This window comes from Mesoplodon mirus (genome assembly GCF_964341445.2).
Source record: "Mesoplodon mirus genome assembly, chromosome: 8".
Taxonomy (NCBI): Eukaryota; Metazoa; Chordata; class Mammalia; order Artiodactyla; family Ziphiidae; genus Mesoplodon; species Mesoplodon mirus.
The window spans coordinates 110116431-110138646 of NC_138984.1; the positions used below are offsets into that span (position 1 = coordinate 110116431).

Below are 22216 nucleotides of genomic sequence, written 5' to 3' on the forward strand. Positions count from 1 at the left end.
TACCCAAAGTTGAGATTAGTCTTTATTACTTGTAAATAATTTTGATCTTTGAGGTTAGTCTGTTGAAGGAATTTATTATTTTACTTGTCAGTAATGACTGTTATTCTCATAGCATCGGAGGTGTTGTGCTGGTAAACCTGTCAGGGTCTGAAAAATCTTCTGGAAGAGACCCAATAGGTAAGTATCTGATTCTGCATTCTTTCTGTTAGAGTATACAAGAAAAGTTCTGTGCGTGTCATCACGCATGTGCATGTCCACACACATGCGTGCATACACACACACACAGGGTGAGCAGTAACAAGGCCTTTTTTTTAACTTTTCCTTTGAAAATAATGTAAAAAAATTTAAAAATATTTCACAGAAGTCTCATATAGCCCTCCCCCAGATTCTCTTAACTATTTGCAATGTACATAACTACAGTACAGGTTTAAAAATCAGGAATTAACAGTGATTACAATAATTTTTATTTAGTCTGTAGATCCTTTTCAGATTTCACCATTTTTCCCACTAATGTTCTTTTCCTGGTCCAACATCATTTGTTGCATTTAGTTGTCATGTTTCCTTAGTTTTCTTTAATCTGGAACTATCCCTCAGTCTCTTTTTGTCTTTCATAACTTTAATATTTTTGGAGGATACTGTCCACTTGTTTCGTAGAATGTCCTTCAATCTGAGTTTGTCTGATATTTCCTTATGGTTAAATTTATGTTGTGTATTTTTGGCAAGAATACCATGGAAGTGATATTGTGTCCTGATAAGTACATCATATCAGAAGGCACATGATGTTGATTTGTCCCATTACTGGTGACATTAATTTTAAAGTGGTGTGTCAGGTTGCTCCAGTGTAGTTACTGATTTTTCCCTTTGTAAGTAATAATCATCTTGTAAGAGATACTGAGACTATACATACATCCTATCCATCATGCTTGTACCTACCTGCTAATTTTGTCATTCACTTCTGATTCTTGCCTGAAACAGTTACTACTACAGTAAACACTTTGTTTTTGATCCATTGTTTAGATTTAACAAAAGAAGGGTAATCAGAATCTAGCTTAACTGGTATACCTTCTGGATACTTTCTTTATTTTTTATTTATTTATTTATTTATTTATTTATTTATTTACTTGGCTGTGCCGGGTATTAGTTGCAGCATGCAGGATCTTAGTTGCGGCATGCAGAATCTTTAGTTGTGGCATGTGGGATCTTTAGTTGCAGCATGCGGGATCTAGCTCCCTGACCAGGTATTGAACCTGGGCCCCCTGCACTGGGAGCGTGGAGTCTTAACTACTGGACCACCAGCGAAGTCCCTCCTTCTGGATACTTTCTTTAGACATTTAAAGTTTATTAAATACAACAGTGCTTTCTAAACTATTCCTGGTTACTGCCCAGGGAGCTGTGTCTTGAACTGCCTTACCTCTTTCTCACCCAGAGCAGATCTGTATGTGTAACACAATATATATATATTTGTTGTGTGTGTGAGAGAGATTTTGTTGACAGGCTTTCCCTTTGCTTTTTAAAAATAGTTTAGTAGTAATAGTAATAATAAATAGATTTAATGAAACACTGGACTTTTGGATAATTGATTAAAGTATTGAATATGGTCACCTGGCAGATAGCACCTTATACAGCTGTTTTTAAAGGCTGACTTAAATGTTCTTGCGAGTGAGTTAATATATTAAAGAGAATCCATATTTATTATGCAGGTACTGTGAGCCCTACATTATGTTAGATATTTTAGAACATTAAAAAGTATGCATTATGTGTTTGCAGTTGTCAAGGAGTTTTTGATTTTAATCAATAATATATGATTAACAAAATGAAGCCCCTAGAGAATAAAATAACACTGTATTTAACTATAGTAAGCATTACATTATCTAAAATAGAAGACAAAGAGGATGGAAATTCAGTGGAGTAGAAGGAGGATGCTTGGTGGCAGTGGCGGGACTTTAACAGGGTCTTGAAAATGGTGGTAGAATGTATATTAAAAATTATACATAGCAGTGGGGAGAACAATATAAACAACAGCTTAGAGAGGGAAGGAAGCGTTGTTAAGTTGGCTGTGTCAGGTGTCATAATTGCTTACGTAGGGGACAATATGAAGTATGCATTTCAAAATTAAATACCAAAACGCTGGTAATATAACATGTATAACATTGGTTAGATCATTGAGGTGAATGTTTTTGCATTTATTTGTTTATACTTTAACCTCCTTCCTGTATTCCTGGAGGCCATGGATAAGGTGGGTTATACTTTATCTTTTCATATTTGAATACTCATTTCTTGAAATAGGAGCTGACTGTGTCAAATTTTAAATAAGTGTGTGATAAATGAGTTAATGAACAGATGCTTTAAATTATTGTCTTGATTTTTACAGGTTCCATTTGGTCTCTTGTTGGAGCCATGCTCTATGCAGTCTATATTGTTATGATCAAGAGAAAAGTAGACAGAGAAGATAAGTTGGATATTCCAATGTTCTTTGGTAAGACTGTGTTTAACTTGTGAGGCTGTTTACTCTGAATGATTTACTTAGGGTTTCGTTTTTGTTTTTTTTGGAGGGAATAAGGAAGGCTTCCTCCCCACTCCCCCATATGATTCTTTAAAACCATTAGATTTTAAAGATGATGACGTCCAGTCTCAATGTTTTTCTCTTACCTTGTTCTGCATAGTTGTGCACCTGTGAGGAAACGCTCATTCCCTCAGTGTGAGGTAAAGAAATTCCTTCTAACACCTTTTTCGAATTAATGTCTTCAGCCTGTGAATCAGATATTTTCCTCACTGATATGACAGGTTATGCTGTTATAAGCATGTGCGTGTATACCTGTTGTATTATACATTTTGCCTTTTCTGAATTGTCAGAAGTGTAATTGGGGAAACTGCCCCAAAATGATACGTATAATACTGTTTCAGTCTATGTACTTGTTTTTACTAAACATTGTAGGTCTTTTGAAGTTTTTCCATTTGCACGTTATCTTTAAGACTCAGATTCTTTTATGACATAGATTTTCAAATTATCCAGTTATAGTTTCTGGCATCAATTCTTAATTTTGGTAAATGCCTAATATGATTTATAAATTCTCCTTTGCCTGAAATCAGCTCAGTAAAGAACTTGTGATATCTAGGATTGCAAAAGAAGAGCACATTGACAAGATATCTTCCAAAAGATATCTGAATATCAATAGATAAAGAAGCATGGTGATGAGAATTCAAAGTGCAGCTTACAGGGAACCAGGAGACATGGACTCTAGCTGTTATAACTTCATTTATCTCATACTCATCTGAAAATGAGAAGATTGGACTAGGTTAGTAGCTGATTTACGGAGGATCCTGGGAAGGTTGGAAGGAGGTGGCGTTGCACGTGTTAGTCTGGTTCTCAGACTCCTTTGCTGCTTCTGCTGGAGCAATTCTGCTTTGTTGGTTTTTTAGCATTATAATTTAATTTGTAGAAATGATTTTTCTGCTAAAAATAGTTTGTATATCTTCACCTAAAAATTAACAAAAATAAAACCTTTGAAAAGCCGCTGGACTGGGTGATCACTCAAGTTCCTTTCAAGTAGAGAATTCAATAAGTATACTTTAAATACGAAGCTAATTTTAATGATGTCTTATTTCAAAGTCATAGAAAATTCCATCTGGAATGGATTAAAATGTTAATGTTTTACAGTGTTCTTTTTTAGGATTGGCGGCTTTCAAGAAAAGTTGCTTATCTACTCTTATTGGAGAGTAGTAACAGACATACAACTTGGTTGATTTTCTTCACATGTGCCATGATATGGAAAGCAATGTGAATTTGACATGGGCTTTAGAATAGAGAGGGTTGGAGAAGTACTTAGTAGTTAGGGTTGGGACGTGGAGGGTTCTTTCGGCATTGGGATGTGATCAGGGCAGAGCAGGGAACAGTGAGTAGATCCACTGTGCTGGAGTGTTCGCTTTAGGGAAGAACAGAAGTGCGTGTGGCTGCCTTCTGGAGGGTCTAGAGAACCGGTGAAGGGATTTGGATCTTTTATCTCTAGATCCAAAAGTTGTTACTAAATGCGGGTTTTCATAGGTTTCATAGTTCAGGGAACAGAAAAGAGATTTGGTTCTTGATCATGCCAAATTTTGGTGTTTTAATTAGAACAACTTTTTAATACTATACAAGCCTTCTGTATGTGTGTTGTTTGGTTCCTTTTTAGCACTAGGTGTCTTAAGTTGGGTTTCCTAGAAGCAGGGTATGAGACGGGGATTTGGTGCGGGAGATCCACTGAAGGGGTGCCCTGCAGGAAAGCCTGGCAAGGGCATGAGAGGGGCAGAGTAGAGGAGGGGAGAGAACCCCGCGACCTCTGGTACGGTCGGGGCGTGGCCCAGCTCATCGCAGGTCCCTGGGCAGGGAGCGCAGTGGGAGCAGGTAATGTGTCTAGGCACTCCTCAGAGCTGTCCTGGCCTAGAGCCATTAGGATTCGGCTGCACAGGGTGTGGCGTGGGGAGGGGTGGCATCTTGCTGGGAAAGGCAGACTTGGTCGCTGTCCGAGACAGTCCTTCAGAGAAGGCAGGTCCTGTGAGTCTTCAGCAGCAGATGAGAGTAGGTGCTCCAGCCCTATTAAGATTTAACTAGGCATCCTAAATACTAGTTTATTATTTAGCAGCAAATATAAAATACATACCTACTGTAATTTAATTTTCTTTTAGGAAACCTCTATAGTTACCTCTGGATCTCATAGTGGGATTGTGGTGTTAAACTATATACAAAGTCCAATAAAACTTACTATAAAATTATAATATTTTTTCTTTACATTCACATGTTGTAGTCTTATATAAGCGTACGTTTCTATAATAATAATAATAACTAGCCTTTATTAACTATTTACTCCATGCCATGTACTGTGCTGTATTTTATGTGTTTGTCTAATCTTCCTAGTAACCTAATTAAGTATTGTTTTACACTTATAGATTGGAAAACTGAGGTTTACAAGAGATTGAGCATCTTGCCTAAAGTTTGCCTAAAGATTACAGTACTGGTGAATGGTAGAGCTGGGGTTGGAACCCAGGGCAATCAGACTGCAGAGCACACACTTATCCACTAGATATCATAGCCTTCCTTTACACATAGCCCATGCTTAGTTCATACTTGAATAGCTTTTGGTGTATGTGTGTAATCTCACAGACTAGCTTATGAGCTCTTGGGAAGGAGGGAAGCAAAAATTTTATCTTTTTAGGGGACCCTCCTCCATTATTCCTAGCATAGCACGGCTGCTTTAAACATAAATATGATTCGAATCAGAGAGTAAAGCGTCTAGTTCCTCTTCATAATTTAGACTGAATACACACACACATACACGCACCAGTTATTCCTTTACGTTCTAGGACACTATATTATTATAATCTAAGGTTAGCAACCCTTCTTTCTGAATTGTTCTAAGTGGTTTGTTCTGCAGTAGTTGCTCCATACAGTGGGACAGTTGAACCTTGAAGACTCAGTGATCACCAGTTGCTTGATAAAGTTTTTTCTTGTGTTGATCTCTCCCTAAGACTTACTTAAAAACAAAAGTAACGGAAATTTCAGTTAAGGAAACCTGTTGAAGCCCTTTGTGCAAAATCTAACGTTTTCCGATTGTAGAGTTATAAGTTTGGAAAATTGAAATAAATCACAGTTACTAACTTTTCTCTCTTTTATACATGTTTAGGTTTTGTAGGTCTCTTTAATCTGCTGCTCTTATGGCCAGGTTTCTTTTTACTTCATTATACTGGATTTGAGGACTTTGAGTTTCCCAATAAAGTAGTATTAATGTGCATTATCATTAATGGCCTTATTGGAACAGTGCTCTCAGAGTTCCTGTGGTTGTGGTATGTACTGTTTATTACCCTATGATTTATTAGTTATGAGTTTATTGACTTTTGGCTAGTTTAAGCATTTCTATTTCTTCTGTCTTTTGATGGCCTCTCCTGTGCACCTTCCCACCCCACACACTTACAGCTTAATACAGTAACCCCATTAGAGCAGGAACTGTGTTTTGTTTTTTAATTTCTGTGTACCCATTGCATAGAGTAGTGGCTTGCACATAGAAGGAGCTCATGAATTTTGCTGAATGAATAAATGAATATGAATGATCTGAATTTATAGAATGTTTTAGAAAGTAGCGTGTTATGCTAATTAAAGGCATCATTATCTAATGGACAGTCACACTTAGGAGATGTGTATCCCAGGTATGAATACATGAATTCTAAGTGAGAATCTGGGGACTTTGCTTATTCAGGAGACTTTGGAATGTCTGTTTGGTTGCTCATAGACTTTTTTATTTTGTTTATTCTCAGGACTTTTCATATGAGTGAGGCAGATATATAAACCCTAAGCTCTGATTAACTTGAGATTTTAACATAGTTTGATATGTTGTAATATCAACTATGTTGATATATGATAATAATCTTAAAATAGTTTGACAGCAGTATCATATATGGAGTTTAAGACAACTTCAAATAGAGAGCTTAATACTTAGTCCTGTTTCCATCTAATATGAACTTAAAAAGAAACACAAATTGTACTTAAATTCCTAAATGTATTTTATTATATACCATTTAAGACTACTGACTAGTTTTCCCTTGCAAAAGACTGCAACAAAAATAGCCTTTTCCATCAAGTCTTCCTTAATGCTCTGCCTACATTTCTCTCCCTGCTCCAATTAAGGAAATATCTCTATTTTCTTGATATCCTCTGTACTCACTCCCTTTCGTGTAGTACTTAAAGATTTACTTTGTATTGTAGTAATTTATGTAATTAAATTCCTTTGCTGATCTAAAACTCTTTGGTATCAAAAATCTGCTCATTTTGTACAAATTATTTGAGGTGCTCATTTTTTTTTAACCAAAAAGAATTACATATTTTATTTTATATATTAATACGTACCATATGTCTCATTCTTTTGTCCTATCACTTCTTTTGTTCTATCATTTCTCTTGCCTCTTTCCACTCTTGGTTCTGGGCAGATGAAACTGCTTATTGGTAGTGTTTTGATTGAACTTAGTTGAACCATAAGGAATTGTTGATCTTAAACCATTTTTGATGGCAGTTTCATAGGGTTCAACCCAGTGAACCATATGCTTTAAACAATTATGCACTCACTGTATTTTAACAGAAGTTTGTATTCCCTACTTTTCTAAGTTTAGCTTAGATTAGAAAATTTCAAAGCAAGGAGTTTTTACATATTTGAAAGAAATAATTTAAAAAATTTTTTGGATATTAGATGAGAGAAAGGTTTAGTATGGTTCGTATTACATTGAGACTCATAATAAACATGGACTATACCACAAATTTACAAATATTAAAATACTCATTCTTTATCGAGAGAGTTATTTTTAATAAATATATACACTAGAGTTTCATTATGTCAGCAGATTTTAATGTAGGCTTTGGGGATGAATGAATATGAGTTGTGACATATGTAATCTCTCTATTATGTGAGCTTTCCTGAGTTTGCTCCCTTGGAAAATTTTACAGTTAAAGAAATAATAAATGACATGTTTTGAAATATTTTTATTCTTTTTGTATTTAACTTTTTTTAAATTAAGAGAGTAATACGTACAAATGGATTACAATGAAAAGGTAATCTCCCTTCTGCCCCAGATTTTCATTTCTTTTCCCCAGAGGCAACCAGTATTAACTTCTAAGCCTTCTGCAAAATTGTCTGTATATACAGAAGTGTGTTATCAGTCTCTTAATCCTCCCTCCTCCAATTTGTTTTATTTTTAACATGCAAACTATGGACATCATTCTATACACAAATTACTGTCTTGTAAATCTTTACATATCAGCCACTAGATTCATTTTTTTTAAAGCCTATGAAGTACTCTAATCTGTTATGCTCCAATCTATTATGTAACATAATGCATAGAACATAATGTGTTTTACCAGTTCCTTCTTGAGAGACATTTTAGTTTGTAGTCTTCTGCTTTGTAAATAATATGGCATTGAACATCCTCATATATGTTTTTGCATATACATGTAAGTATTCTATAGGATAAATACTGAAAAGACTGAATCAAACGTGTAGACTTCAGATTTTGAGAGAATTGCAAAGTTATTCTCTACAGAAGGAACACAATTTATAATCCCAACTGTGTATATGAGTGTTTATTGTTGACTAAACTGGACACTCAAGGTCATATATTATGATCAGAGCTATGTTTATCCTTACCTGGGGTGGATTTTTCAGGACCTCAAAAAGGTTTATTTTTCAGATACACTTCTACACTCAAGCATTTAAGCGTACTTATGGTTACAACTCAAAAGCAGTAAGTTAGTCAGTAATGAAACAAACTTCATATCCCTTCAATTCTAGGTGTTGTTGGTAACTCAAAACAATTATAAGGAGCATATCTACGTACTTTATACCTTTCTAGATCATTGAAAATAGTTAAATCAGAAGTCATAATCTTTACGTGTATGATGATTTCTTTCTAGGAAGGCAAGATTATTGTATGTTTAACTATAAATAGACAATAAACTTCAGCACATATAATCAGGTGCTGAGTAGTATACTAAAGATTTAAAAGTGCGATTGTGAATTTTTTGGAAATTAAAGATGTGTACTTGTCACTCATTGTTTATTGGAAAAAAAAATTTTTAAGTGCACTGTTAACTCCATATATTGTACTGCTAGTATAGATGTGAGATTATCCACCTAGTCCTCTGTCTTAGCATTTCCTGGAGCATGTTGAATGAATAATAGATCAAATGGGGAATTCCCTGGTGGTCTGGTGGTTAGGACTCTGAGCGTCCACTGCAGGGGGCACAGGTTCGATCCCTGGTTGGGGAACTAAGATCCTGCGTGCCACGTGGCTTGGCCAAAAAATAAATAAGTAAATTAATTAATTTAAAAAAATAAATCAGATGTGTTCAGCCATCATCTAAATTGGGAAAAGCTGGTATAAGTCAAAGAGGGTTTTTAATACTTCATCTCAGACTCAGTGTGATTCTACTTTGCATTATAAATCTCTAAGAACATATACTGCATTAAAAAAAAACAAAAAACAAGAGAATTCCCTGGTGGTCCAGTGGTTAGGACTCAGCGCTTTCACTGCGGGGGGCCCCGGTTTGATTCCTGGTCCTGGAACTAAGATCCTGCCTGCAAGCCTTGCAGTGTGGCCAATAAATTAATTAATTAATTTAAAAATTTTTTAATAAAAAAAACGGTATTTGATCCCTGAACCCTCTTTTCACAGATCAGCTCATGAATAGTGGACTAGCACTTGAGTTTTCTTTACCACATCAATAAGAACTAATTGTCCAGCCTCTGGTGAATACTTCAAGTGACACTTTATCAAGAGATAGCCTCTTTTATTGTAGGACAGCATTGTTAATCCTAACATATACTGAGCTAGAATTTACTTGCCTATGATTTCCATGGGTCTGTAGTCCTAATTATATACATTATGGTTTTATCTTGGCCTATGATTCATTTTCTTCTTGTATACCCAAATATCTATTCAATATAATGCTTTCCTTCATTTTTTTCCTTCAACTATATAAAATTATATGCAGTTGGTATGTCAAAATCTGATACCAACATTGATAGTTCAAGGTGAAAATAAAATGAAGAGCTTAGGTTTTGGTTAGGACAATTGCTAGAAAAATGAAAAACAACAAGGAAATATCCCTGAAAAACACTCAAGTTCTTTTTTTCCGATATTAAGCCAAATCAAAAGAGCAGCCCACATCTAAAGACTACTTTAGTTTTTAATGAGGGTGAGATTTTTTTGCTTTAATGACAGACCCACCTGTTGGCTTATCACCTTGTTAAAGTCTGTGTTATGAGGTATTGTCCTGACATTTTAATATAGCTGTTTCCTTTGTTAGCTAAGTATCATTATCACAAAACTATAAGAACTCTTTTGACAGTTTTATTAAAAATGTTAATAAAATATAAGCTATACATCAAAAGTTGAATAACGTCTGTAAGCAGATCTAGAAAATAACATAAAATCTTTTGAAATTTGTATACTTATATATTGGATTTTTAATATTTGAAGATAAACTGTAGGAATGATCTTAGTAACTTTATTTTTTATTATGTCGTAGTCCATCCTGAGCTTTTATTTTTGCTCCTGATCTCTCTTGCCTATATTGTAAGATAGATAGTTTTTGATCATTGTTTTTCTTTGGTTCTTTTACTTTTTTGATATGGAAATGTATATTTTCTTTTTTTTCTTTTTAGGGGCTGCTTTCTTACCTCATCACTGATAGGCACACTTGCACTAAGCCTTACAATACCTCTGTCCATAATAGCTGACATGTGTATGCAAAAGGTAAGGCAAACTATTTATTAGATATTTTAAGTGTATTATTAAAACAGAGCTAATGAAAATTAAGATGTGACTAAATTATAAAGATGACCATGAATAATACTTGATGCCTTCTCTTCCAAGCTGTTTTACTACAAAAAGATATAAAAAGTACCAAAGAAATGGGTAATGTGTTGCATTTTTTGGCCTTTCAATATTTTTCCTTAATTTCTAAATTAAAGGCAGTGTCTTTATATATAGTTCTCCAGTTTTGGAGCTGATTATGTTCCAAATGTTCTTTGGTGAGTCAGTGGTATGGAATAGGGGATATAGTTTAATCATACAAAGAGTAGTGTTTTGATTTCTAAGATAGACTCCAGAGGTTTCTTAACACTATGTTAATACTCCCATAGATGTGAGTGGCACAGGAATAACGTCGTTTCTCCGTGATTGCTCATTTCTGTCTGGACTCACCAGGGCGGGTGCTCCTTCCCTCGTCTGTGAAGTCCTGGTCTGAATGTGAGGGTTCTTTTGATAAATGCTGGCCATGATAACATTGCAGAAAAGAGAACTGGGGTGGAGGGTCCCTCCCAGCAGCCCAAAGGGAGAAGTTTCTTTAGTGCTTCTAGGGGTACTAGGGAGAGAAAGATGAGCCACTGGTTCACACTAAAAGATGTGGAGCCTTTTATCACGCAGTTCAATATTTGTAAGCTTTTAATGCCAAGATTAAGTAACAAAATGATGTGTGTGTGTGTGGTTTGGTTTAATATAATTTGAAGAAGAAATACTTGAAAGCCCAAAGGCTTATAATATGTAGAAGTTAAAATCAGATTTTTATTTTTCTTTAGATCTTCATGCAGTTTTTAGGATAAAGGCAAAAGGCAAAATACTCTCAGTGATATGTATCCTCTTTATTTAAAAAAACAATTCTGTGGTCTTTAATTTTGTTTTATGGTTCAGTAAATTCTAATTTATCTGTCATGGTTAAGAATGGAAATCTTTGTAATTGAGAATTACTTATCTTACATATACCATGCATTTTCAAAAAATGTGAATATTATAAAATATATGTAACACTAAAGTCATATATCATTAAATCCTTTTATAGATTTAAATAATATCCAGGTCTTTCCACATCTCAGGGTCATAATCTTGAATATCAGTCAAAATTATTCTAGTGAAACTAGGGAAGTGCTGCTTATTAGAGGATTTTGGTAGATTGCTGTGTAAATGAACTTTACCATACTGATATTTTGAAAGCATCGGCTTTTTTGCAGATTTGATAAATAAAAATTGAAGGTTAATTTTACTTTTGAATTGTTTAAAAAGAACTGTAACAGCGGATTTAATTTTATTAAATGATTATGTCATTTGTTCAAATATTTTAAGATGAAGGCAAAACACAAGGGGAAAATGTATGTATATATAATAGATGAGAAAAACATACCAACAGTCATTTCTTGATTGTCTTTGCATCAAGATTAGGGAATCAGTTAAATGAGTAGGCTGGGCCTTTGGTGGGAATTGAGGGCAGGAAGATACCTTCTGGTAAAAGTAGCAGGGTATGCCCAGACCTGTAATAGAAACATGGTAGGAGAAACCTACTTTCCTGGGTTTTTTTTAATTCTAATATCCAAGCATATTTATATATAGTTTCTGAAATTTTAGCACTTATCAACTTTATTTATTGAGCTTAAAATATATATTTTTTTAACCTATTGGTATTTGGTATAATAGGAAGCATCCCTGATTGTTTTCAGGTTTATATTCAGATATATTCAGGAGTTAGACTCTTTTTGTTTACTTAGGCAATTTTCATTGTTAATAAATGTCTTCATTTTTAAAAAGTGTCTTCATAGCTTGTTGGAAATCAAATTAAAAGGTTTTTTTTACTATTATTCGGCAACATATAAATAACTGCATTGTTAAAAGTGAACTTTGCCTTTAAAAGTCATCTAGAGTTTTACTTACCTTTATAAAGTTTGCTTTTTTCAGTTCTAAAATAGGGTTTTTAGTTGAATATTCATGAAATCATTCTATCAACTATATCTGCATTTTTAACTCTCATTAGTCAAAAGTTCTTTATACTTTTTCCTTTCTTGGGTCATTTATGTTCATCATGGTTTTTCTAGATTATTACATATTCTGGCAAATATTCCAAGAATATGTTATACCAATACTTTGATAACAGTGTGAAGGCTTTTTAGTACTTACTGCTGGCTGTTCTTATCCTGACTCAGCCTGTGTGTGTGTGCCATACGAGCAGAACGTGCATGTTAAAAGTTGTCAGTGTTTTTTCTTGTGTTACGCATGATGAGTCCCTCATAAAACAACCATTATTCTCACAAAACCCCTTTACTCTGACTAATGGGTGGTATGAAATGGAATAGTATATGTTTTCCACCAGAGGGAGTCTTGCCTTTGATTCTCAGCCTCATTTTTTTAATGCTTAGAGAGGGCAAGCAGTTTTTCTTCCCTATTTTAAAGATAGGAGTTACTGTTTTTGTCATTATTTTGAAAGCAAACCACCAGTGTGTTGCAGCTGAGTCTCAATAGTTAATCAGTGCAGGCTCTTTTTAGCAATTGTTTTTGATCCTTAGTTGAATCTAGATGGTAAAGGAAAGAATGATTTTTTTTTTTTTTTGGTAACTTTATGGCATCTCATTTTTAATTTTCTTGACCACCCTGATAAAATGATGGATTGGAGGGTCAGGCTTGGCAATCTGAGGGCTTCTCACGGCCGAAAGTATTTCTCTTTGTAATCTTTATTGTACTTAGTCATGATTTCCTTTTGAAAATTTCTGTTTCATTTGTTACTAGATAATCAAGCTATATTTCATCAATAAAATGTTTGCAAAAGTTTTACTTGAGTTTCATCTGTTTTTAGTACTGTCTTAAGAACCATAACATAACACAACATATCATAGCAATAACATAACCTAGTTTTTCAAAAATGGGAGTTTTTAAAAATGACTTCAGGAACTAAAGGGGAAGAATCAACTTGAGAACAGGCAGTAATCAGTAAAGAAAAAATGGGCAATGTGATGTGTAAGGCAAATGCTTAAAATTTCATAATTCTGTTTCTGATGTACTATGCCTGTACTTATTAGTGAAAAGCATGCTTTCCTTTAGGCTATTTTCCAAGCAAGAAGTATTTTTGTTGGTAATTTAAGCAAGTGGTTAATATGTTGAAGTCCTGAATCCTTATATTTAATAATAACATACTTAAAATGTTGTCAACGATTAGTATTATTTTCTTGGTGTTTTAGTTTATTCCTGCAAGTTATCATAAGTGGAAAACTTATGTTAAAGGGAAAATTGTCTTAATGATAATTGTGGGTGTTTTGTTGTTTTTCTATCTCTTATTTTTAGGTGCAGTTTTCTTGGTTATTTTTTGCAGGCGCTATCCCTGTATTTTTTTCATTTTTTATTGTAACTCTCCTGTGCCATTATAATAATTGGGATCCTGTGATGGTGGGAATCAGAAGAATTTTTGCCTTTATATGCAGGAAACATCGAATTCAGAGGTAGGTTAAGTTCTAATACAGATTTTTAAAAAATAATGTTTACTAAGTAAATTAGGAATCATATCATGCTGGCCTAGCTTTTTAGAGATTCTGTGAAGAATTTTTAAAAGATTATAATTTTATATGTACAGTGCCAGATAAAAGAATTTGTTCAGATCCTTCATGTGATAAGATAGTTTCTTCCCAACTGCTTTTTTTTTTTTTTTAATGTTTTGATTCACAGGTACAACCAAAGTGCTTACTGTTTTGCTAAAACAAATTTAAATGTAGAAGACATTTGTTTGTTTGAAAAAAATTCATAATAAAATATGATAACATTGCCTCCATTTTTTTTCAATCTCTTTCTTTTTAAGAGAGAGAAACCTTTTTACATTCTGCTCTAAAAAGAATTTGGGACAATTTGTTGGGGAGTCTTGACCTTGTCTTAGGTCTGACCTCAAGCCTCAGCCAGTGGAGTAGATCATTTTTAAGGGTTCCTCAGGTCTAAAGCTTTCCTAACTATTGTCTTTTTTTAAGGGTTTCAGAAGACAGTGAACAGTGTGAGAGTCTCATTCCTATGCACGGTGTTTCTCAGGAGGATGGAGCTAGTTAGCTGTAGTCCAGGTTTGTATGTTAGCTGACAGTAGTATTGAATAAGGTTCTTATTCTTGTATTGCTCAAATACAGAATCGATTTTCCATTTTTAGTTGTTTGAGAGGCAATACAGCTTAGAGGCTAAGGGAGTCCAATTCTGGAGTCAAACTTCCTGGGTTCCAATTCCAGCTTCTCTATGTACTAGCTCTGTGACTTCATGCAAGGTTCTTAACCTCACTGTGCGTCAGCTTTCTTATCTGTAAAATGGGGTTGCAGTAGAACCTCCCTCACAAAGTTGTTAAAAGAATTAAATACTTGGTAAGTTTAAAACACATACAATATAGTACCTTAGTCAAATTAAGTGATTCCCAAGTTTTGTTTGTTTGTTTGTTTTTTGAAAAGGAAGAAGTAAAATTGTATTCAGTTGCAGATTGCATGATTATATTTAGAAATTCTAAGGAATTAGCAAAAAAAGTTACTAGAATATTTGAGTTTAGCAAGATCACATATACAGTGTCAATATAAAAAATATCTTCCTATTATTTCTATGTGTAGCAGTGAACAATAATTAAATGAAATTAAGAAAAATTCCATAAACAATGAACTTTTAAAAATACTTACAAGTACATTTAACAAACATTGTACAAGACTCGTAGATGGAAAACTAAAAAATAATTCAGAGAAAAATTAGAGATATAAGTAAATGGAGAGATACAATAATGTGTTCATGGGTTGAATGACTCAACCCATAAAGATGTACTATTAAGAAACCAGTTATCCCTAAACTGATCTATAGGTTGAGTGCAATCCCAGTCAATATTCTAACAAGCTTTCTTGTGGAAATTGACAAGATGGTCCTAAAATAAGGCAATTAAAAATTTTTTATCTATTTATTTTTTAAAATTAAATTATATTTGAACTACAACACTGTTAGATCCAGGTACAAAACATCGTGATTTGATATTTCTATACACTACAAAATGATCACACGTGATTCCAAGTTTTTTGGGGTTTTTTTTTGCGGTATGCAGGCCTCTCACCGCTGTGGCCTCTCCTGTCGTGGAGCACAGGCTCCGGACGTGCAGGCCCAGCGGCCACGGCTTACGGGCCCAGCCGCTCCGCGGCATGTGGGACCTTCCCGGACCGGGGCACAAACGCGCGTCCCCTGCATCGGCAGGCGGACTCTCAAGCACTGCGCCACCAAGGAAGCCCGTGATTCCAAGTTTTAACTATTACTTATATTCATGCTAATGGTCATCATTTTACTTAATGATACACTTTAGAAAAATATTTTTTTCTGAGTATAAAATTAAGAAAAAAATGTAATACTTCAGTGTCTATCCAGTCTCTTCTCCATGTATGTGTGTGTGTTTACCACAACTGGCACAATATATATCCTGATTCTCTGACTATGCTTTTCACTTAATAATGTTTCGAGAACACTTCCACATTTTTTTTTTAATTTTAAGAAATAGTATCTTGTATATTTCTTACATGACAGAAAGAGTACGTGATAGTTTATGTTTCTCTTAATGAGCCCTTGAAATATATCCACCGTATATCTTTGGTAGGTAGGAAAGCAATTATTTATTTAGAGCGAGAGATCACAATAAATTACTGAAACTCTGGAAATTCTGGTCCCTTTCTTCTGAGATAACTTTAGACAATTTATATTGAAATGTTTCTTGATTACACCTGGGCTTCCCCTCTTCACCTAGAACATTGAACAACTCCTGTCAACTCGTTGCACTCACATTGGCCATGAAGCTTAAGTTTATCTTCATGGTAAATTCACCTCTAACCCAAGGCTATTTGTCTTGGTTTTATGTTTTTCTTTGATTGGTCTTTTTGTATTCTAGTTTTTCCTCTTAGGATGGTTTATATATGTGCATAGTTTGAAGAGTTAGAGTTCTACAATGCTTAGTGTACAATGCAGCTATCCCCTGCCCTGTACTGCCTATCCTGCTTTCATTCTTTTCCCACCCTGAGGAGTCCCTTTAAACTCTTCATTGATCTGTTTCATATTTTCCTCTCCATCTAAGGACGGTGCTTATACTTCTATTTCTTGACTTCTCCATTTCAGGCCTCTTCAGTTGGTTTTCCCACTGTGGCCCGTGAGGACAGGTTACTTTCAGTTTCCCCTTCCTCTGCTCCCACCGCACTTGCCTGCCTTCCAGCCCTGTATCGCTCCTACCTCCGCATCATCCCAGGATATTTATCCTATGATTTTGAATAGATGTGTAACCAGTGTTTACATTGTGATGCCTATATAAATGCTACTTTTACCTGAGCCATGTAGGATTGTGCCTGGCATTTCCCCAGTCCAGAGACCCTCTGTTACTACCCTTTTTGGAGAATAAACCTCAGATCTTCTCTTGGGATAGAGAAGAGGCACTTGACCAGCTGTGAAACGTGAGGAGCGGGCATCTGAGTGTCTAACTGCTTTTTCTATAAACTTTGTACCAATCTGCCTATTTTTAGTTGTTTCTTCACCCCTCCTTACAGAGGCATCTGGTTGTATTTCTTCATTGCTAGCTAAGAGTTGGCTGCTCTTTTCTTGCCTCTGTTCTTCTCTATGTCCATGTGGTTTATACTTTTTTAAAAAAAATCCCTTTATTATCTTTTTACTGAGGTTTTGGGGACAGAATAGAACTAAGTATGTATATTTTGCTCTTTTAAAATTGTTTTAATTTTTAAAATTAAAAAAATGCAAATAGTTATTCTTTAAAGCTTTTTAATGCTATAATTTATGCATTTTCCCTCCCTAGTATGCTGTGCATTATTCCCATACTCACACTCATACCCACCCCTCACCCAGATATTTTTGGAAGTGAGAGCTGGATAAAGAGGAGATAGTGAAAACTGAAGAAGATGGACTACAATAGAGTAGAAGAAAGTAGGGCAGGTTGGGCAGCAGTCTTTGTCTTGACAGGGGTAATGGTGGAATGTACCGTGAATAAAACTGTTATTATGTGATCTTAAAGTAGTATTGGATGTCAGCCTTTGACATTGCTGTAGAACTCACTTTCATGAGTTCTTAGAACTCGCCTCAAGTTCTGGTATCCAGTTATTAAGTATATAGGCTGTGTTTGATATATATTTCAATGGTAAGATAATTTGCTTTTAAAAATATAAACTATAGAAATTAAAGCTATGACAGTTGTAACCTAATGATGATCCTGTGTTTGTTTTTATTTTTAGCTTGATAATGGAACAATATACGGTGAAGAGACAATCTCTGACAAGTTTTTGTAGAAAAATGTTTCAGTGCCTAGTCTGAAAAATAACAGTTTCAGTTCTTTGGAACTCTAAAACATATTTTCCTCTTGTCTGTTTTCTTCATTTTCATAATGAAGTACTTTGCTATGTAGCTGTGTACATATCACTACAGTTATAGGAAGTTTCAGTCTACAGTCCATCTAAAGGACCAACCTGCCTTACACATCTCAAGGAATTCAGCTGATGAAATAATTTGAACTAATCAAGGGATAAAATTTTAATGTTCTGGAGACTTTATTTTCACATGTTATTTGTTACATGCTGGACTATATTATGAAAATGTTTTCAAGAAATCATTTTAAGTATATAGATTGGTGTTTCTTACAGGTAAAATGCTAAAATAAGCTGCCTATAATAGGTACGTATTATATTTTTGAGTTTTGTAGAATATTACAAATTAATAACACGGAAAATGTTTAATTTATGCAGCAAATATATTCACACAAATTTGGTAGGACTTTAGAAAGAATCAATATTTGAGAAAAGGTCTGGTTCACTTACACTACATATACTGTATTATCCTTTCATAGCATTAGGTGCCTTCTACTATAAATCTGTGACAAATCATGACAAATTTTTAAAGGAGAAGTATTGTAAAATGAAGAATTATGTACTTCTAAAGACTGTATTGCTGTAAATTTAATTGATAAAGCTCTGCTTATTTAGAGTTTTGAAGAAATATCCTCTCTTCAATTAAACATTTTCATAATGGAATGATGTAAATTGAAGTGATAAAGAGTATTATTAAAATAAAATGTTTATATATATGTGTGTGTATTATAGATCTATCAGTTGGTTTCTGATTTTTTTCACATATAAACGTGCCAAATTATTCTAGAACCGGATGCATCTTCTTTAAGTAATTTTAGTTTTCCTAAATAAATTTTTATGGTTAAAAACCAAAGAAGGAAGGCAAGAAGAAATTCTACTTTAAAAATTACATTTGAAGATTTCCTCTACCAAGTTTAAATTAAATATAAATACTCCTGATTTTAACTTTTAAACTTAGGTCTTATATGTCCTTACTGTGCAGCAGCTCCTGGACTCTACTCACTGTAGCCCTCAGAGGATGAGTATATGTCTCAGGATTCATCCAGGCTTTTGATTAATCAGAACATATTTCCTTCTCAAATTTTGTGAGATTAGTTCCTTTCTCTTCAAAATTTCTTAACACATCTGATTTTTTAAAATTCCCTTTGCAATATTTAGCTTCAGTTCGTCTTATTCACGTTCTTAAAATTGCTTCGATGTTACCGTAAGTCTAAAATGAAGTTTAGCCATCTTTCTGCTTGTCCTGAGGTTTTATATTAATTTTAAAGATTGTTGATAACATTAAATTTTAAAAATAGATGTTATCCTATTTGGTGCCACCAATAAATCTTAAACTGAAAATAATCCTGATTTTGTGAGCTTGGCACAGGTTAAAGGCATGTAAAGAATGTGGACTTCGAAGAAATTTTCTCTTGAAAAGAACTAATGAAGTACATTTCAGTTACTCAAAGACTAAGTTTGGTTGACGTTTCCTATCTGTATACCCCTCTACTTTATGTTTTTGCTGTTTTGACAGTTCGCCAGTACCTTTCGGCAGTTTACAGGATGGAATAGTTGAAACAGTGTCAGTGAAATTCAAGCTTTAAATTTTTCTGTAAATATGGTAGGAAAAGAGGTTGAACTTAGAATTTTTTGGTTGTCCATGTGCTCTATGTTCACATGTCATATAGATCATGTGTTGTCACTCAGGATTCCAGAAGTAGTAAGCCTTGTTAACATACTGGACAAATCTTGAGGAGGTCTTCTTCCACTAGGCTATGCTTTTTGTCAAAGAACCTCTTCAGAAGGAAGCAAAATTACATTGGTTAGCTGAAAGTAGGGATTACTGCTGCTTTGCCAACTTACATATTGTTTTTTCTCCCAGGTTATATTTATCTAAATGATTTTGGTATTTGAATACTGTAGCCACGGCCAGTGAGCAGTTGAAGACTTCCTTTCGGCACCTTGTAGTTAAGGGTTCACCTTCTCAGGAAATTAAGTTATGGTAGATTACTTTCATTCTGTGATTACCCAGAAGTCTAAGTATCAGGGCCCTAGGGTCACAGCAACCACATTGCAGGCCTTTGGAAATGTTGGGAGAGGTTACATTCAAGTAACTGCTAATGTCCTTCATCTCTGTTGGAACAGTGTTGGCCTGTGATTATATTTTTCTGAATCTAAAGACCCAAATAGGGATTTCTAATACCTTGTTTCAGTCTTCTCCTTTTCTTCCCATACATAATTTAAATTCCATTATTGTATAATGTTTCAAATTATGACCTTGACGAAAGGGAGTCTGCTGTTTTGTCAGAAACACTTTTGGTGAGATGAACATCAGAATCTCTACTAAAACAAAACTGAAAAATGAGGCAGGCTTAAAAGTGCTTAGATGAACGCTTTTTGAAGCTCAGAAAAGCCATTAGATATACGTAAGACATTCCGTTAAATAAATTTTGATTTTTAAAAAGATATATTGACTTCTGTCAGCCTGACTTAATTAATTCCTTAAATTAAACTGATTTTCCCACTGGCAGCCAACGAATAAAATTAATTGTTTCTATAGAAGTGAGCTCACAAGGTTAAATGAATGTTCTCAAAGGTATACAGTCTTATTTCAGGAAGAATGCTCATGCCAGCTTCACAGTGAATCATGCAGAACCAATCTGGGGTTGCAAGGTGTGACTTCTCTGGAAGCCAAGGCTTTTCATAAGGCAGTTTGGTAAGATCTGTAGCACTAATCCTCAGTGTGCTGGTTGAAGAAACAAAATATCTCTAAAGAAAGATAAAGTAGGAAGTAATTTAAAAATATATTTCCCAGAATCATATCAGCAAATAAATGAAATGTCATTTTTATTTTAAGCAATTCTAGTTGTTATAATCCTGCCTCATTTCTCCCTACTTTCCTTTTGAAATATTCTCTATTACTAAATAATATTATAGGAAGAATTCAAAGAATTAAGAGATGGCTGCTACCTCTGACATCTGCAAATTTAACTTATATAGCTAACATAATTGTGTGCTGATTTTGTTTCTTCGATGGTGACAGGGCATATATGAGATTCTCAGTCCACAGAATTTGAAGGTAGGGTTCTATTTTATTATGTCATGTACCAAAAATTCCATTTGGCTAAATTGAGGTACCTTTTTTTACATAGACTTGCAATTTTTAGATGCCCCACATTTCCTTTTTTATACTATCAGCCTCATCCATCTGTAGAAAAATTAATAGTACAATATTTCATAGTCTGTGCTCTATATGTACATAGGAAACTTCCCTTTAAATATTAAGAGCCTTTAAAAAACGGGGGACAGAAAAGGAGTTCATTACAAATTCAAAGCAAATAATGACCATTGGGAATTTATTGTTATATTAACATGAAGCTTTTTTGTTTTGCCATTAGGCATCAAGATGACATGATAATTGAAATCTTTATTTTAACTTTAACTCTTATTATAATGATTACCTTATTTTCATTCTGATTTTTTGGTTTTCTAAAAAAAATTGTGTTTTATATATCTTAGGAACTAAGCATCATTTTAATGTCATTGCATTTAAAAAACAAGGCTTTCCTATAAAATTTCCTATATGATAACTATACATACTAGAATGGCAACTAATGAAATCATTGACAAAAATTTAAGGAAAAATTACATATGAAAAGGAATTAGTATTCTCTGGTTAGGCATACTTGCCGAAATGCTGAAGTGAAATGGCAAAATATCCAATGAGAACATTTTGAATTTTTGGTAACGTGAATTATTTTATTTTTCATTTGGGGGTTTGGAGTGGAGAAGCACTCAGATGAAGACAGCATTTCCTTCATGATATTTTAAAGTTGGAAAAGAAAACCTTCCAAATGGAAATTTTTAACAAGGTACTTCATTAAATTCTTAGTTTTTAATTTAATTTTACATGTGGTTTCTTTCTTAAGAGCTACTTTTATTAACTTTAACTTAGATCCTTGTATGCTCAGCATTCAGTATATCCCTACTTGGTTTTCCTATATCTGGTTTTAATTATGGCAAAGTCAGTCAGGCAAGGGTATTTGTCAGTTTCAGTGGATCTTTATAAGGCAGGCAGAAGATTTTTGTTTCAAGTCTTATTTATTTGGGACATAAGGTGAAAACAGTTCTTCAGAATCTTACTGGCAATATTTGTTTATTCAGAATAGCTCTCACTTTTTTTTTCTTATGAAAACATTCAATGTCAATCAGTTAGACCATGTAACATCTAAAGCAAAATGTTGAAGGCCATTCCCTGTCATAATATTCAGGGATAAGGGGTAATACACTAAGTTCTTCTGACCTCTGCAGTAGCTCAGTGTAGAATTATATGTATTTTAATATGCGTGCTCCAGGTAAGGCTTCCAAGAGGCAACATGCTAAAGAGCAGTGGCTCTCAAACTTGAGGGCCCACCAGCATTGCTTGGAGGGCTTGCTGGGCCCACCCCACAGTTTCTCATTCAGAAGGGCTGGGCAAGGCCTGTGAACCTGCATTCCTAACAAGTTTCCAGGTAATGCCCCTGCTGCTGGTCCTAGGACCACGCTTTGTGAATCAT

At 34.3% G+C, this 22216-nt stretch overlaps 1 protein-coding gene across 2 annotated transcripts in view; it reads left to right on the top strand.

The window, feature by feature from the left end:
- The window catches only part of SLC35F5 (solute carrier family 35 member F5), a 44045-nt gene extending 25663 nt beyond the window's left edge, over nucleotides 1–18382 (top strand). Inside the window, exons 10-16 of one of the 2 annotated variants that reach the window (XM_082630810.1) lie at nucleotides 113–177; nucleotides 2372–2476; nucleotides 5658–5817; nucleotides 10182–10272; nucleotides 13621–13775; nucleotides 14292–14378; nucleotides 17550–18382. In XM_082630810.1, the coding sequence (XP_082486936.1) occupies nucleotides 113–177; nucleotides 2372–2476; nucleotides 5658–5817; nucleotides 10182–10272; nucleotides 13621–13775; nucleotides 14292–14367 (652 nt within the window). In that variant the 3' untranslated portion in view covers nucleotides 14368–14378; nucleotides 17550–18382. Of the gene's footprint in view, nucleotides 1–112; nucleotides 180–2371; nucleotides 2477–5657; nucleotides 5818–10181; nucleotides 10273–13620; nucleotides 13776–14291; nucleotides 14379–17549 lie in introns of those variants that run through there. The other variant, XR_014294873.1, reaches the window with a different exon arrangement.
- Nucleotides 18383–22216: the final 3834 nt, after the last annotated feature.